Consider the following 15,095-nt stretch of genomic DNA (forward strand, 5'->3'; position numbering starts at 1 on the left):
TATATTATGTATTTCCATTTGTGGCTTATATGGATGAAGAACACAGTGACTTTTGCTTTTTTTTTGTTGTGATGGTGCTTTATTCAAAGTTACTATTGTGCATCCTTGGAATGGATTACTTAGGTGCAATTATAAGAAAACACAGTAAGCTACAGAAGTAACAAGATACCTGGGAAGAAACCCACTTTTTTAAAAAAAATGATTCAACTCATGGATCTGAGAAGCACAAAAAGCAAAATAATAGCTATGTGCTGAGAAGGTGATGTTTGAGTCATCTACCACATAACCTTGAAGTTATTACCTATTTACAGGTCAGTTTTAAAGCATTTTCTTCCTCCTTGTTTGTTTTTTCTGCATCATATAATGGCAGAAGTTCAAAATAATGATTTCAGTACCAGTCTGTCACTAATTCTGCTTTATCTTGGCTTGCTTTAAAGTGATGTTCCTTTATAGTACAATATATGCAGATTTACAATATGAATGCTGGAAATGCCAGACTCCTGACATTTGGATCAGAGTCTGTGTTACCTAATTAAAAAAGGTATATAGTTAGAACCGATTCACCCTGTCTTCCTTCTCTGAATGTCAATGGGAAGCTAAATATAAATTTTGCAAAATCCTTAATCAGTCCTAGTAAATATATTCTCGTCAAAAGTTCATATCATTCTGAATTAATTCTGAAGATGGCTTATTTTAAATGAAGCCTGACAAGACTAGTTCCATGGGGAGTTTGAATTGTAGTGTTACTGCCTCAATATTTATTCTTTTCAGACCATTTCATAGATATTCCAGGAAAAAAAAGCAAGAAGAAAATAACATTAGTGTAAGGGTGACATATTTAATAATGCTAGCTAGATGACATATATGGTGGTACTAGCTTTATGACTTATCAGCTAGTTTTCCTACATCAAAACTCTCAAATCTCTATCTGATAGAATTTCAAAATACTTTATCAAATGGTCTTTGTTAAAGGTTTAAGGATGTGGGCAGTCTACTTTATTTCTTGCAGTCACTGTTAGGAGAATATGTGCCCTCTGTGTTGAGTTTCTCTGGAGTCATGTATCCTGTTTTGGATTTTAATCCTTGCTTGTTAATTTCAAGTCCTTGTAAGGTGCCTATGAAAAGTGTCTATAGAGTATTTTACCTCATGGGTAAACTGAATAATCAGTGCGATGTCTTGTTTGCCCTTAATACATACATCTAACGACTATGTATTCCCTATCTTAGGTGGCAGACTGCATAAGAATAGTTCTTACTCTGTTCACATTTGAGTCTCATTTCTCTGTATGCCACACAATCACCATTTTGTATCTCTTTTCAGATTTAAATAATATATTATTAAGAATAATCTGTTTCATTTTATAGCCACTAACAGTACAAATGAAACTAGGTAATAGCAAATGGGAGCTAAATACTATCAGAGAAGCATCTAGATACACTTACAGGATGTCTTTTTTCTTTCAAATCTGTCTATTTTCCACACTAAATAATGTGACAGGATTTGTGTGCTAAAGTTAATCGTTCCATGTGTTGATAATGCTTCATGGATTACCCATTTGCTTTGGCAGTTTTGTGTGAACATGCAGATTTTCTTACCCTGATGTAGTATTCTTCTAATGTAAACCACAGAGTATTTTTACTAGTTGCTGCTCAGGTGCCTGGATGCTTACAAGGCAAAGAGACTCAAAACACCTGATGTGAGATTTGGAGGATCTTATTTTTCTTGTTCCTTAAATGCAGCAAATAATTAATCCTTAGCATTAGATCCAGTAATTTTTAGGAAATATTTTCTGTCAGTATAATATTTAATAATTCATTTAATCCTGCTTCTCTGTAGAAATGACGTGGTATTAAACAGCTTGAATTCTAATATATTCAAAATATAGTTTTGAATAATTTGACACTTTATAGAAGGGAAAACATGTAAATATTTTAACTGCAAATTAGAATACTGAAAAGATATTATCAGCTAGCAAAGCTAGTTTTAATTGTCTTGGTATTTCATTATTTTTGTTGGATTCACTATCAAAGGATGTTGAACTACTTTAGAAGGATGACCAGAAGTTTGAGAAAGGAGGTATGACTAGTTCTGATACTGTTACATTATACCACCCTATAAGACTCATGTACCAAGTTTTTTAGAACATGGAGAGGAGAAACAGTAACTTAAAAGTAAAGGCATCATATCTTGTAGTTAATCCCCAGAAATCACCCACAATGCTAATAATTAATCTCAATACTTCTATTTATTCCACAGAGCAGATGAAAGAGTACATCTTTCTTGGTGGCTAAATCAGTGATACCAAGTTGGGGGAGTTGTTATATTGCTCAAGCAGATCAGCAGATATGATGGCTCCCATGAAGCTCTGTTTCATAGGACAGTAGCATATAAAACGTAATTAGCAGTAGCCTCAGCAATTTGTAGAACTAGGGTTTATTGATAATATATGGTGTTAAACAGGTCTCCCATCAGTAGCCAGGTATTCTTCTGCTACCCACTTAGCTTCTTGAACGGTGTTTTAGACCAGGCACCTTGCCTGATTACTCTTCTCACATTACCCTGCCTAACATTTCTTTAGCAGCTGGATCAGCTGTGGTATATCCATAACTGTCCCTGACCCTTTTCTTAGAATTTTTTACTTATACTTAAGTATGACTTCTGGTAAACATTTTATTCTTTTGCTTTCTAGCTCCGTGGATGCCCAGACTCCAAATTAGTTACATATTACAGCTTTTGGCTAACTACCGGTCAATTTAACTAATTTTTGAAGTTAATGGTGTTAATATATTACAACTCATAACTGTGGCTGTCCTACCTGATAATACAGTGCAGCTAAAGCAACAGAGGCAGGTTATTGTCATATTGTATTATTTATGCCACTCTACCACATAGATTGTGATTTTTAATAGAATCATTTAGTACTGGAATTGTAACATCTGTTTTCCATTTCAAGGATCAGCACTTCATGTTTTCAAATGCCTGGCACCAGCCCCATTCTGTTGTATACATAGTCCTAAATCCCTATTAAGTCCACCACTGAATATTTCATCCAGATTGTCCCTTGTTTCTCTCAAGAGTTTTTATTTAATTTTGGCATACAGTTGGCTGTAATTCTTGAAGAGCGTCTTTCATGCTAACTTGTAAATTAGAAGAGTTTCTTGAACCACTTTGTAAACATAGTTGAGCGATATAGAAGATGCATAGGTAGTGCAAGTCAAAAGTACCTCTTCTAAGAAACAGCACTTTGCAAGAAAATGTTTTAAGGGACAGGTGTGTCCTAGACCTCCTCATATTGATAGCCAAGGAGCAGGTTGCAGTAGTCCTGTCCAAAATCCTTTTGGTGGGCAGAATACGTTTACCTTTGTCTTCTCATTCATCTCATATTCACAAACCTATTTCCTTAAATGTGTATTACATGATGAAAAACAACTGTGAATTCTTCATTGACCAAAGCCTTCTTTCACCATTGTGAGAATGTACTGGGCTGTTAAGTTGGGTGTTAATGTATTTGGCACCCACTTTACATCTCAACCTGCCAAGCTGTACAAGGAGGCTATCTGAGATATCAGACCTATCTGCTTATCTAGCAAAACTTCTGATCCTCCTATCTATTGACATAGTTAAGACTTATTCATGTTCCAACAGCAAATATTGGAAGGAACACTCACAGTGGACCCCAGTTTGCATCACTTCTTTCCTTGACACCATTTTTTCTTGCTGATGTATCACAGTGTATTAGGCAATGTGGTAAGGGGATTTGTTTGCTGTGTATACATGTGTTTAAATGTAATGAATACCGCATCCTGAAAGTAGTTAGAATTCTGTTTACCAGCCTAGTATTACAAGGATGACTACCATTCCAAATATCTGCACAGCTTCAAGCAGCTGTTTAAAAGCAGAAAGAAAACAGAATCAGCTTGTCAGAAAGGTGTTTGTTTCATCTTCCCAAAATTACTTTGGACCAAGGCCCAGGACATCCTAAGTATTGAGTCCTGGATGAGTAGCAGGTGTCTGATCCAATATGTCATGGCCCGTCCGTGCTAGAAATCTATGCTTGATACAGTTGGAAGGAGATTCCCATAGAAAACGTGGGACACAGCCTTGCTATATGATATCCTTGCTGGATCTGGAAATATTAGAGAGTACACAGCCATTTTTATATGCTTGCCTAAACTGTATTAAGCAAATGTCAAGGTTTTTGAGAATGTATTAGTTATAACTGCCCTCTTCTTCTGAAACCTATGCTCTATTCATCTTTAAAGCACATCATTTCCATGGAAACCTCAGTAGACGCATTAGTAAAGATTTTTAATTTTTCTTCGTAAAATTGTAATTTGTTGCTAAATACCTGTTCTATTGGTATGTAAAATGCATATATGAGTGCACTCTGTGTAATATATATAATCTATTTATTATCTTATTGTATTTATTATCTTATTGTTTATCTTTGTCGTGGTTTAACCCCAGCCAGCAACTAAGCACCACACAGCTGCTCACTCACTCCCCCTCACCCAGTGGGATGAGGGAGACAATCAGGAAATAAAAAGTAAAACTCATGGGTTGAGATAAGAACAGTTTAATAGAACAGAAAAGAAGAAACTAATAATGATAATGATAACAAAAATAAAATGACAATAATAATAGTAATAATAATAATAATAGGATTGGAATATACAAGTGGTGCACAATGTAATTGCTCACTACCTGCCGACCAATGCCCAGTTAGTCCGCAAGCGGCAATTCCTCCCAGGCCCACTCCCCCCAGTTTATATACTGGACATGACATCACATGGTACGGAATACCCCTTTGGCCACTTTGGGTCAGCTGCCCTGGCTGTGTCCTGTGCCAACTTCTTGTGCCCCTCCAGCCTTCTTGCTGGCTGGGCATCAGAAGCTGAAAAATCCTTGACTTAGGATAAACACTACTTAGCAACAACTGAAAACATCAGTGTGTTATCAACATTCTTCTCAGACTGAGCCCAAAACATAGCACTGTACCAGCTACTATGAAGACAATTAACTCTATCCCAGCCGAAACCAGGACAATCTTATTTATATACTTGTGGTTCTGTGTTTTTTTCCTCATTGTCAGTTGCTGGTTTCAGATTATTAGCTCCTTGTCTCCAGTAATTCATTCTTTGTATCTTTCTCAGTCATTTCTTTGAAAGAGCATTTAAACATTACAGGCACTTTTTGTGACACAGGCTCCTTTTACCCTATATGGGAAGAATTCCAAATAGTACAGCCAAAGATTGACAGCTGTTCTGTATGTCAGTCAACATTTGACTAAGAATGACATGTGAGTTTAAAACAGGTTTGGTACTTATTCCCTACAAAGGAATCCCATTTTTACTGATTGGTTGTGCTGCTTCTGTGAAAAGTAGTTCTATTCAGGCTGACCCACAGTAGTTCTGTGTTATGGTCTCAAGGAATAAAGCACACTTTTCTCTATTCTCTTTTATTTGTTAAGAGTAAGAAACTTGTATTAACCTGTGTGGGACTCAGTAGTGGTAGAGAACATCATTAAACATTTACGCTAGCAATTCATGTTGTGTAACACCTCATACTTGAAAGAATTCCTTCCATAAAACAACTTGCTGGCAGTGGAAATTTCCTGGAAGTCACTATATAACATAGGCTGATGCTAAGTACCAATAAATTTCCATCCAAAAAAATAGACAGTAGAGAAAGTGTAAATACTCTCAGCAACATATCCTTCAAGGAGGACTAGTACAGAGATTATCAGTCATGGGGCACAGCTGTCTTAAATTTAGATCGCTCACATTTTTCAGATTGTTTTAGCAGGTCTGAAATCATATTGTATGATTTGGTATAGACACTTGTAATTCCTATGTTTAAGCAAATGCATTACATTGTTAGTAATAAAATGCATTTTGAAGCAAAACACAAAAATTGAGCTCGTACATGATTTTAAGATTTCCGCCGAGCAATGCAAATGCAAGATGTTAAACCAAATATTTCTATTTGAATCCAAAATATCTTTGAAATCATGCAACAATCTGCTCACACTAGATTTGATAGGATGGAACAGATTTTTAGTTACCACGTTATCCCACCATGAAACACTAAGTGCTCGGGAATCTTCTTCATTGTCTTGCTTCATGACTACAAACAGATATCATTGTCAAGCTCCATATGATCCTGGCAGTGATGAGTTAGATGGTTTTATCTGTGTTTCTTGGACAGTCATAAAAAACATGTTGGGTGTTAAATATTTATATTGGAACTAAGCAGACTCTGGCTTGCAGTTTAGAACATTTTTCACAGCAAGGGCCAAGTGTTAATATTGGGAATAGGAGAGAAATACAGTGATGCCAAGGCTCAAGATACTCCCTATGTTGTAAGTTGGTGGTATCAAAAAATTCTTTTTTTTCCCCCTCTTACTTGGATGTTTGCTTCCAGGAAAGACTGTAAAACAATAATAAACCATTTTTTCATCAGGAATTTTGCAAGAATTTGCAAGTATTTTTGACTATTTGAAATAATAGAACAATACTCTGTCATTTATTTTGAACGTTTTCCATTGAATTACTACATTTCATAAAATATGTGATAGGCTTCTGTTCTACTTTCTCATGTAATATTTCATTCTTACCTGAATGACAAGTTCTTCTTTGCATGTGCCAGTTAATCATTTAGGTAGATGGTAAGTATTCATCTGTAAATACAAACCAGCAAGATCAATGGACAGAAATGTTTCTGTAAAAGAGGAGATAGTCTCTACCGTATGTGCACTTTTAAAGTGCAGTAAGTTGGAAGGATTTTTTTTTTCTGGCTTGTGTCAAATCTGTAACATTTTTTCCTGCCCTTTAATTTACACTGTTTTAAATTATTTAATTTTTTTTTAAACTACCTTGTCCAAGTGGGTGTTACTGAGTGGGTTGAAGATTTCCTACTCAGTGAACAGGAGGATCACTTCTATAACTGTCTAGACGCAGTATAAAGACTTATTAGAAACCTCCTTTGGTGAGAATAGGCTCAGTGCTCAATTTTAGAGGAGATTAAGAAGACACTTTATATATAAAGTAGTTCCGCTTTAGTAAAAAGCCCGTCTTGGATCATAACAAAATCATAGCTCTTCATCTCTTTTCTGACTAGCAGCTACAGGAACTATGTTGTTAAGAGATTCTTTTCTTTCAGCTGAGGAGGGTGTAATCAGCAATGATGAATGCATTAGTGTTCTTTAGTGGGTTCTGGTATTTTTGGTAGTAGGCTGTAAAAACCTGTCAGCTAACTTGAAATCCCCAAGTCTGTGAGCCCTCTGTTTTTTATTGCCTTTTTGCATATGAAAGAACAAGGGAAGAAATTGCTGAATGCTAATTCACAAAATCTTTTCAGGATTGGATGTTCTCTGAAAGTCATACTGTCCTCGGTTGTTATGTGTGAAGTCTGCAGTTACAACATCTTGGAAAAAGAAGTCTTACTTTATTTTGCAGAGCATTGGCTGTGACGACTATCTGGGTTCAGACAAGGTGATTGACAAGTGTGGAATATGTGGAGGGGACAACACTGCTTGCAAGGTTGTGTCTGGAGTTTTCAAACACACGCTAACAAATCTTGGCTACCACAAGATAGTGGAAATTCCTGAAGGAGCTACTAAAATCAACATTACTGAGATGTCAAAGAGCAACAACTATTTGGGTAAGTTGCATCTCAGTGAATAAAGCATTCTTTGTGTGCTAGTGCAACTGGGTGGAGGTTATGCCAGGAAAGGCCGCCTAAGCAGTGTGAAATAGATGTCAAGAACGAGAGAGGAGAAGGGCGTGGGGGGTGGGGGAGGAATCCTTAAACAGATGTTTTGATCAGAACTAACTGGCAGTTTATAATTCTCGCTTGATCTCGCATGACAAACACTGTAGACCTGTTCCCATCTATTTCCCTGTCCGTCTGATTTGGCTTTGGTGTTTCCTATTAGTTGGTTCCGCTGTGGTGATTACGCTTCCCACATCATTAACCTTCTCTGAGTGGTCAAGAATCCAGCCAAGCAGCATGTTCATTTATGTAAAGCGTATCAAGACTGCTTGAGGAGAAAAGAGCATCTTCTGATTGCCTAAAAATTCAGTTCTTTTAAAGTGAAAGTATATCAAGATTGTATTAAGATAATGTAATGTGATACTGAGGTGGTATCCACAGAATGCAAGGTCATTTGTACAATTGTTTATTCTGAAGCAGGTCCTTAATTCAAAACCATAGAGGATTCTGGAATCATAGCATCTTGTGGTATATTTCTAGATCTGTCTAGTATGCTGCAAATTGGAGATTATCTGCAGATCTATGTCTGTCCTGTGTGCATTTGTGAACTGTGCCATTCCTGGTTGTAACCTCTCATGTTCTCAGGTTACAAAGCCCTTGGTTTGCCTACACTTATGCTTCTTTTTTTGGAGCCAATTCTGATTGGAGAGAGAAGAGTTGGTTAAAATTTGTAAAAACTGGCCCTCCCCCCTTAATTTCTCTTCACCTGTCAGTCCATCCTTAGATCTGTCTTAAAAATTGCCATAGCAAATAATAAAAATGGAGCTACACGAGGCCTTTCTTGCTAGCTTGGTGTCATTATTACTAGAACTATCTGGCTGTTCCTGGAAGTTTCAAATCCCAGTACTCTTGTTTGACAGCTACTTTATCTCACTTCTGGCTGGTAAGCATCTCAGCTACTGCTCAAGTACAAGAAAGGAAAGTGCTCATTATTGAATTGCTTCTCTCCTCTTTTCCGCTTTCTTCTCCTTAATTCCTGCTGGAGCTGTAACTACTTCTACAGAAACATTTGCCTGTAGATGGGAGTTTATTATGGGGAACAGTCTGAACTGTAATGCAAACTCCATAATTTTACCAAAAAAGTGACTCTTGAAAAGTGAAGAAACAATACAAGCTACCCACAGTCCAAAGAAACCAAATGTTCTGGACCTCTTATAGGGTGATCTTATCAGTTCTAATTTGTCCTGGTTTCGCCCAAATGTATTTTTGATACATTATATACACTTACATACACTAGGATTCATTTTTTGATGTGAACAGTTCGTATAGGATCCATCGATACTAAATTGTTTGATGATGAAATAAAAGAATAATTCTATCTAAAGAGCTTCCGTAGGTACTTGTACATTTGGTAGAAAATGGGTGAGAAAGCAACTTACTTGGCAGAACAGTGAAAGTAGCCACGTTACTAATATATAAAATCATGGAGTTGAATGTAATTTTTCTGTCAGATTTACATGCCAGCATCTGAAAACAGCTAGCAGGAAAATTCCCTTAGCTATGTTAAAATATCCTGAGCCACTTGAACATTTTTGGAATGGGCAGGACAGAAAAAGAGTAACATTTTTTGCTTAAAAATAACCAGGCTGTTGGCATGTATGGGAAAGTGGCAAAGTTTTTCTTTCCCATGCTACTCCTTATCCCCTGAGCTCTTGGTTTATGCTATCATCTTTTCTTTCTTTCTTTTCTTTTCTTTTTTTTTTTTTTTTTAATCCATTTCATATGTTTCATTTTAAAGCTGCTGGTATGGATTTAGTCTGCTAAATTTGCCAGCTCCCTCCCCTGTTAGGAATTCTTGAGGCTGTAGTTCCAGCTAGAAGGTCTCCAGCCTCTCTGCTTACACCAGTACATGAGAAACTTGGTTTACTGAGGCAGGTGAGTTGCACCAGGACAGGAATGAACATGTTCTAACAGATCAGAAAAATGGAACTAGAGAAAGATTTATCAAGCAATTTATTGGACAAGTGAAATGGTAATTGGGATGTTGGGTTTTGGTATATTGATGGTCACAAATTTCTCACTGATAAAACAGCATTCAAAATTTAGACATGCACATTTTTATAGAGCACATAACACTGGTAGAGCTGGTAAGCTTCAAAACTCAGATCTGGTATTTACTGGTTTCTCTGTATTTATGGTAATAAGCAGAAGTCTTTAAAACTTAAGAACTTAAAAAAAAATAAAAAATCTTAAACTCAACCTTATGCCACAGCAGCAACAAGAAAAACAACCCAGCAGCCATTCCTTTAAGCATGTAGTTGAGTGCTTTGCAAAACTGAAGTTTCAGGTCCCTGTTCTGTCATAGTCCAGCTGTAGGCATCAGAGCTGCTTGTAAGCAACATTCTTCTTGTTGCAATGAGTGTAAGTTAGTTGCTTTTCGTTTTCCTTTGACTTTGTACTTTTTATGGTTTCTTCAATGCAAAATCATAACTCAGCTCAAGGTCACTAAAATTCTTTGAGAAGATGACAGCAGATGTTTCTGGGAGTCAGAGTTATCCTGCTTGTCTGTGTTCAGGAGACTGTCTTGAGTTCATGTGGTTTCGTTAAACAATTTTTATAAAGCTCCACACCTTTTCACTGCTTTTTCAAAAGTACGAAGCAGCTAAGCAATCAGGCAAGTGTGTTTGCACAAGGAGGTATTTTTGTAAAATCAGGAGGTGCTGGAAAAAGCAGGCAAGAATGTGAGGTTTCTTACCCAAAGAGTTTCAAACTCAGCTAAAAGTCATCCAAACATTTGAAAGCTTCTCCATACTGCTTTTGTGAATGTATTTGTAGTAATCTATTTATTGCTCATTGTTGCAAAACCTGTGACCCTCATAAAAAGCATAGTTCTAATGATGATGCTGAATATGATGGTAGCTTATTAAGGTTTACTAATTTTAAGTATTGCATTTTTAGTTTTTGCACACAAGTTGGAGTGGTTGCAGAATAAAATTTGTAAGTTCTTGCTACTTGAAAGCGAACTTTTGTTAAAAGAAAAACCATGACAGTGGTATATGAAGCTTTTAGTGTTTCTGGAACATGTCATTATCTGGGTAGTCAGAATATGCAGATTAAAGGAGATAGCTTATTTCAATGGTTGTTCAACTGGTTGTTCATATAACTTTATAATTAAATTCACAAAAACTACAAAATCATAGATTTCTTGTGCATCTAGTGGTCTATACTGTTTTATTTCTGTATACCTTAAAAACCTTCAACAACATTGTTTCTGTTTTCTTCTGCTTCTGTTTTCTTTTTTTAGGTGTTCTGTTTTTGAATGAATGAATTTCATACAGCACAAACATAATATTTTCTTCTCCCCACCCCACCCCCGGTGCTAAAAATCCCTTTAGGTTTTTCGTTTCTTGAAGATCTTTACTGTAGGAAGAGTGTCGATCTGATAAAGGAAGATACTTTAACAGTCAAATTGAGAATGCCCTGTGACATTAACTGGTGTTTCTTAGTGAGCCAAAATGAACTACCTCTAACAGAGCCATAAGGCAGATCAGAAAAACCCCAGGAAACATCTTGTATTTTTTTCGTGTGTGTGTGTTTGTTTGTGTGTTCAGAAAGAAAGCAGTTCAGTTTTGGACTGCTAAGTAATAGCTATTAATAACTTAATAATGTATTATCAGTCTGTATATTTACTCTAGTATTTTTTTACAGTTAGAAGCAAAAGCTACATATTACAATTTAGGCTTAGACTCTATAAAGTGTAAACAAGGGTATAGGCTGTACAGTCCTGAGCTATGTACAGAATGACTTGCTTCTCAAAGTAGTTTTCAGCATTACTTTCTTACTGGCTGGTGTGTTAGACCTTTCGGCTACAGAACTGCTGACCTTGGACAAACTTTTCCATTGGCAAAGCACTTATGTCACATGCTAGTCTTGTACAGAAAAGAGACAAAGACATACTTTTTATCCCACTGGTAATCATCAGCTGGCCAGTTCTCATACACTGAAATGGGAAGCTTGCCACTGAATTAAGTAGGACAATAATACCTTAAGTGGGACCAGTACATTACAGCACTTACGCTGCAAAACATGTGGTTTTGAGGATAAATACTTTAGCATCTTTGCGATTGGGATTTGGGATAATGGCAACATTTTAAAGCCAAATGACATGAATCCGAAGCGATTATTTGGAAGGTGCTTTTTTGCATGTTGGGTCTTGAGAACCTAATTCAAAGAAGCTGGTTGTTACCCGTATCCACAGCCTCAACAGCAAGAGAATCTGATGGCTAGGGGGTATCAATAGTAAAAAATAGAATTTAGCTTAATACAAGAGTGAAAGATACAATGGTTGAAAATGTATTAGTTTTGAAATATGCTTACCGTGTGTAATGAACTTATTCTGATTGGAAGGAATCTGGTAATGTCCTGTAACTCAAGCAACAGTTTGTTTCTGGAGCAATTGTCCGAATCAGGAGTCATATGACTTTGAGATTTGATTCTGCAAATGGTACCAGCCATACTGCCTGCCATCATTGGCAGGAGGTGTTTATGAGATACATTATGAAAGTATATACATTAGAGTTTTGGCAAGTCTCTTAACATTTGCCTTACCTGAATACTATTTACTACAAAGACGTTTCATAGTGAGATTTATTTCATTGCTAATTGTAAAGCTCTTTATCCTTTAGGATATATTATGTATTTCAATTTTCTTTTTCATGGAATTAAGTTATTTCAGCCACTAAATGAGATAGGGAGATCTTTGGATCTAATCCATTCTCCCTGCTTTCTGTAAAATGATACTCTTGCTATTCTAGCATCTTCTATTAGCACATGCCAATATAGTGTCTTTGTAATTAAACTAAGAGTTACACATTAATATTTTTTTAAACAAAAGTCCAAGAGATGTTAATAGCATTCTTGTGAATATTGGTGTGCCTGAGCATGAATATGGATTTAAGGAATTTGTCATATGAAAACAAGAGTGGCTGATAGTAAAGGGGCTGTGAAAAGATTCTCTAAAAAATATTTTGATTCAGTATTCCCTGCAGCAGATAACATTCAAACAGTATGTCTCATGATGAAATATTGTTAGCAGCTCTTGAGCTTAAAGGAACATTTTGAAATCAGTTTAGAGATTCAAACTTACAGCAAATAAAGGGGTTAGATTAGAACACTGGCAGAGAATTTAGAAGATAAACATTGTTAGAGGCACTGCTGTATTACATGTGATCATATGAAAAGTTTTATAATTTATATGTTAGCAATTAAGTCATTGATTTCCTTCATGTGGTGCTAATTAGATTAATACACTTTTAAATATATTTTTTTAATTGCTCTTAATGATTTTTTTTCTTTTAATTTTTATACGAGATTAAAGGTTTCTGTGCAAAAAAGTTGCAACAGACACATATAGTAATATGGAGGAGAGAGGATATGTGTTTGAATTTTCAGGGCTTGGAATAAACATGCAAGAATATGCCACCGGAGGACAGTTTTTCTATTTTCTCAGTTAGTTTATATACAAGGGATCTGCTTGTAATAAACTTCTGTTACAGTGCTTAGGTGCGCGTTGGGTTCAGTGGCTGTCCCAAATAAGTAGTGAGAGCTGTCAGTGCACCATAGATAATTCTTATATTTCTGTTCAGAAACAAAATCTGGAATTTTTTCATTTGAGTTTAGGAAGTGCTGCAACCCAAAGCTATGCTATTATGTATGTTTATTGTGATGGACTTGTGAAACCCCCAGAGGGACTTCGACCTTGTATTTCTTACCGTGTATATTATTCATCGAGTGCATTCCTGTATGTGTCAGTCTATGCATTAGAGTTGGAGTGTCTCTCTCACATATACAGCTTACTGAATGCATTACTTATAAACTATGTAATTACAATATCTGGATTAGAATAACTGTTTTTTTTACCTTTTGTCCTTGGTCCTCTTGCCTGTTCTCTGCTGGAGTCAAACAACAAAGACATTTCTTTGTACAGACGACGATGTGCTCCAAACTGTGAAGAAAAGATTTAAGGAATCACTTCTTAAATAAACTGAAATTATGTGCAGCAAGTTCAAACCATAAGGAAATTTCAGAGTAAATTATTAATAGCTGAAGAGGCAGTTACAATCTCTATGTAAATTTAACCAGAACATTTTGAATAATATTCATAAAATACCCTTTTTATGAGTAGGAATCCTAGCAAATCTGTTGTGTAGTTATTTCCTGAATACTGAACTGAAGAGTCAGGAAATACTACACAGAAAGAGGAACAATTTGGGTTTTGGAAAATGTTTGCAAAGTCAAGCGTTCCTATAAAAGCATGGTAATGCTATTATCGATTGATAACTCCTGCTCATTTGCTTCTGCCTCATCTCCTTGTTTCCACTCTCAGTCTTTTCCTGCAGTGCTTCAGATTTTACTTTTGGTTAGGTATTTTCTGACTCTACAAAATTGGCCATTAATAGAAGCTGAACCAATTTTTGACCACCTCAAAAAGTTCAATTCTGTGTCAGTTTTAGAAGAGACCTGATGAGCAGAGAAGATTCTGATTTTTTCCACTTCACTTAATTCAGTTTAGTTAGCATTGGTTGCTTAGTTGTAGATATATTGATTATCTGAATTAATAATAATTTGAATTAATTGCTCTCTGCTTGGCCATGCTTTAATTCAAAACTACCACAGGTCTACTAAGAGAGTTGTCTTTCTCAACATGGATTTTAAAACAGCCTCAGTACCGAAGTGTCTAATGCTGACCTATCCAGGAAAATGCTTTAACATGACTGTTGTTTTATGCACAGAAGCTCAGAGTCTGATCAGACAAACATGCATTTTTTTAGCAACTACCCAGTCCAGTGCATTTGAGTTAATATTACACTAATTGCTGACAGATTCACTTCGGGATTTACATTTAGACTACGTATGCTGGCCTGAGACTTTAAATGGGTTGCATTTCCTCAAGCTGAAAAGTAAGTACAGTATTGTGGTTAGTTGGTTATGGCAAAACTTGTTTACATGGGTGATTTTTGATCATTTCGTGGTCTTCCTCTGCAAACTATAGTTTCAGTGGATGTGGGGCCTACAACCTATTCTTATTTTGGGTCGTGATACTTACCTTTAACATAGCCAGTCTGGCTATCACATTCTGTTTGGAGGATTCAAGACAATGGTGAAGAGGCATGAGGAGTATTTGGTTTATGCCTGGAGATGGCAGAAGTCTTAGAAGCGTATTCTGCCAAGGCTTTTTGGGTCAGTCTGAGTTTGGATCTTGCCGTCCGTGGTCATATTCCTGTCACAATAAGCGTGTTTTTTCCCTATTAAAAAAGTCATAGCTAGGGTGAAGTGTTCACTGTGTTACATTTAACAGTCTTTGTACTTTCTCCTGTATACT

General features: G+C 36.2%; 1 protein-coding gene across 3 annotated transcripts in view; it reads left to right on the forward strand.

Moving 5' to 3' along the window:
• The window catches only part of THSD4 (thrombospondin type 1 domain containing 4), a 333,359-nt gene that overhangs the window by 248,835 nt on the left and 69,429 nt on the right, over window positions 1–15,095 (forward strand). For all 3 annotated transcript variants that reach the window (XM_030015385.2, XM_030015386.2, XM_030015389.2), the window contains one exon: window positions 7,459–7,663. In XM_030015385.2, coding sequence (XP_029871245.1) covers window positions 7,459–7,663 — 205 coding nt within the window. The remainder of the gene's footprint in view (window positions 1–7,458; window positions 7,664–15,095) is intronic.

This window comes from Aquila chrysaetos, chromosome 5 (assembly GCF_900496995.4).
Source record: "Aquila chrysaetos chrysaetos chromosome 5, bAquChr1.4, whole genome shotgun sequence".
Taxonomy (NCBI): Eukaryota; Metazoa; Chordata; class Aves; order Accipitriformes; family Accipitridae; genus Aquila; species Aquila chrysaetos.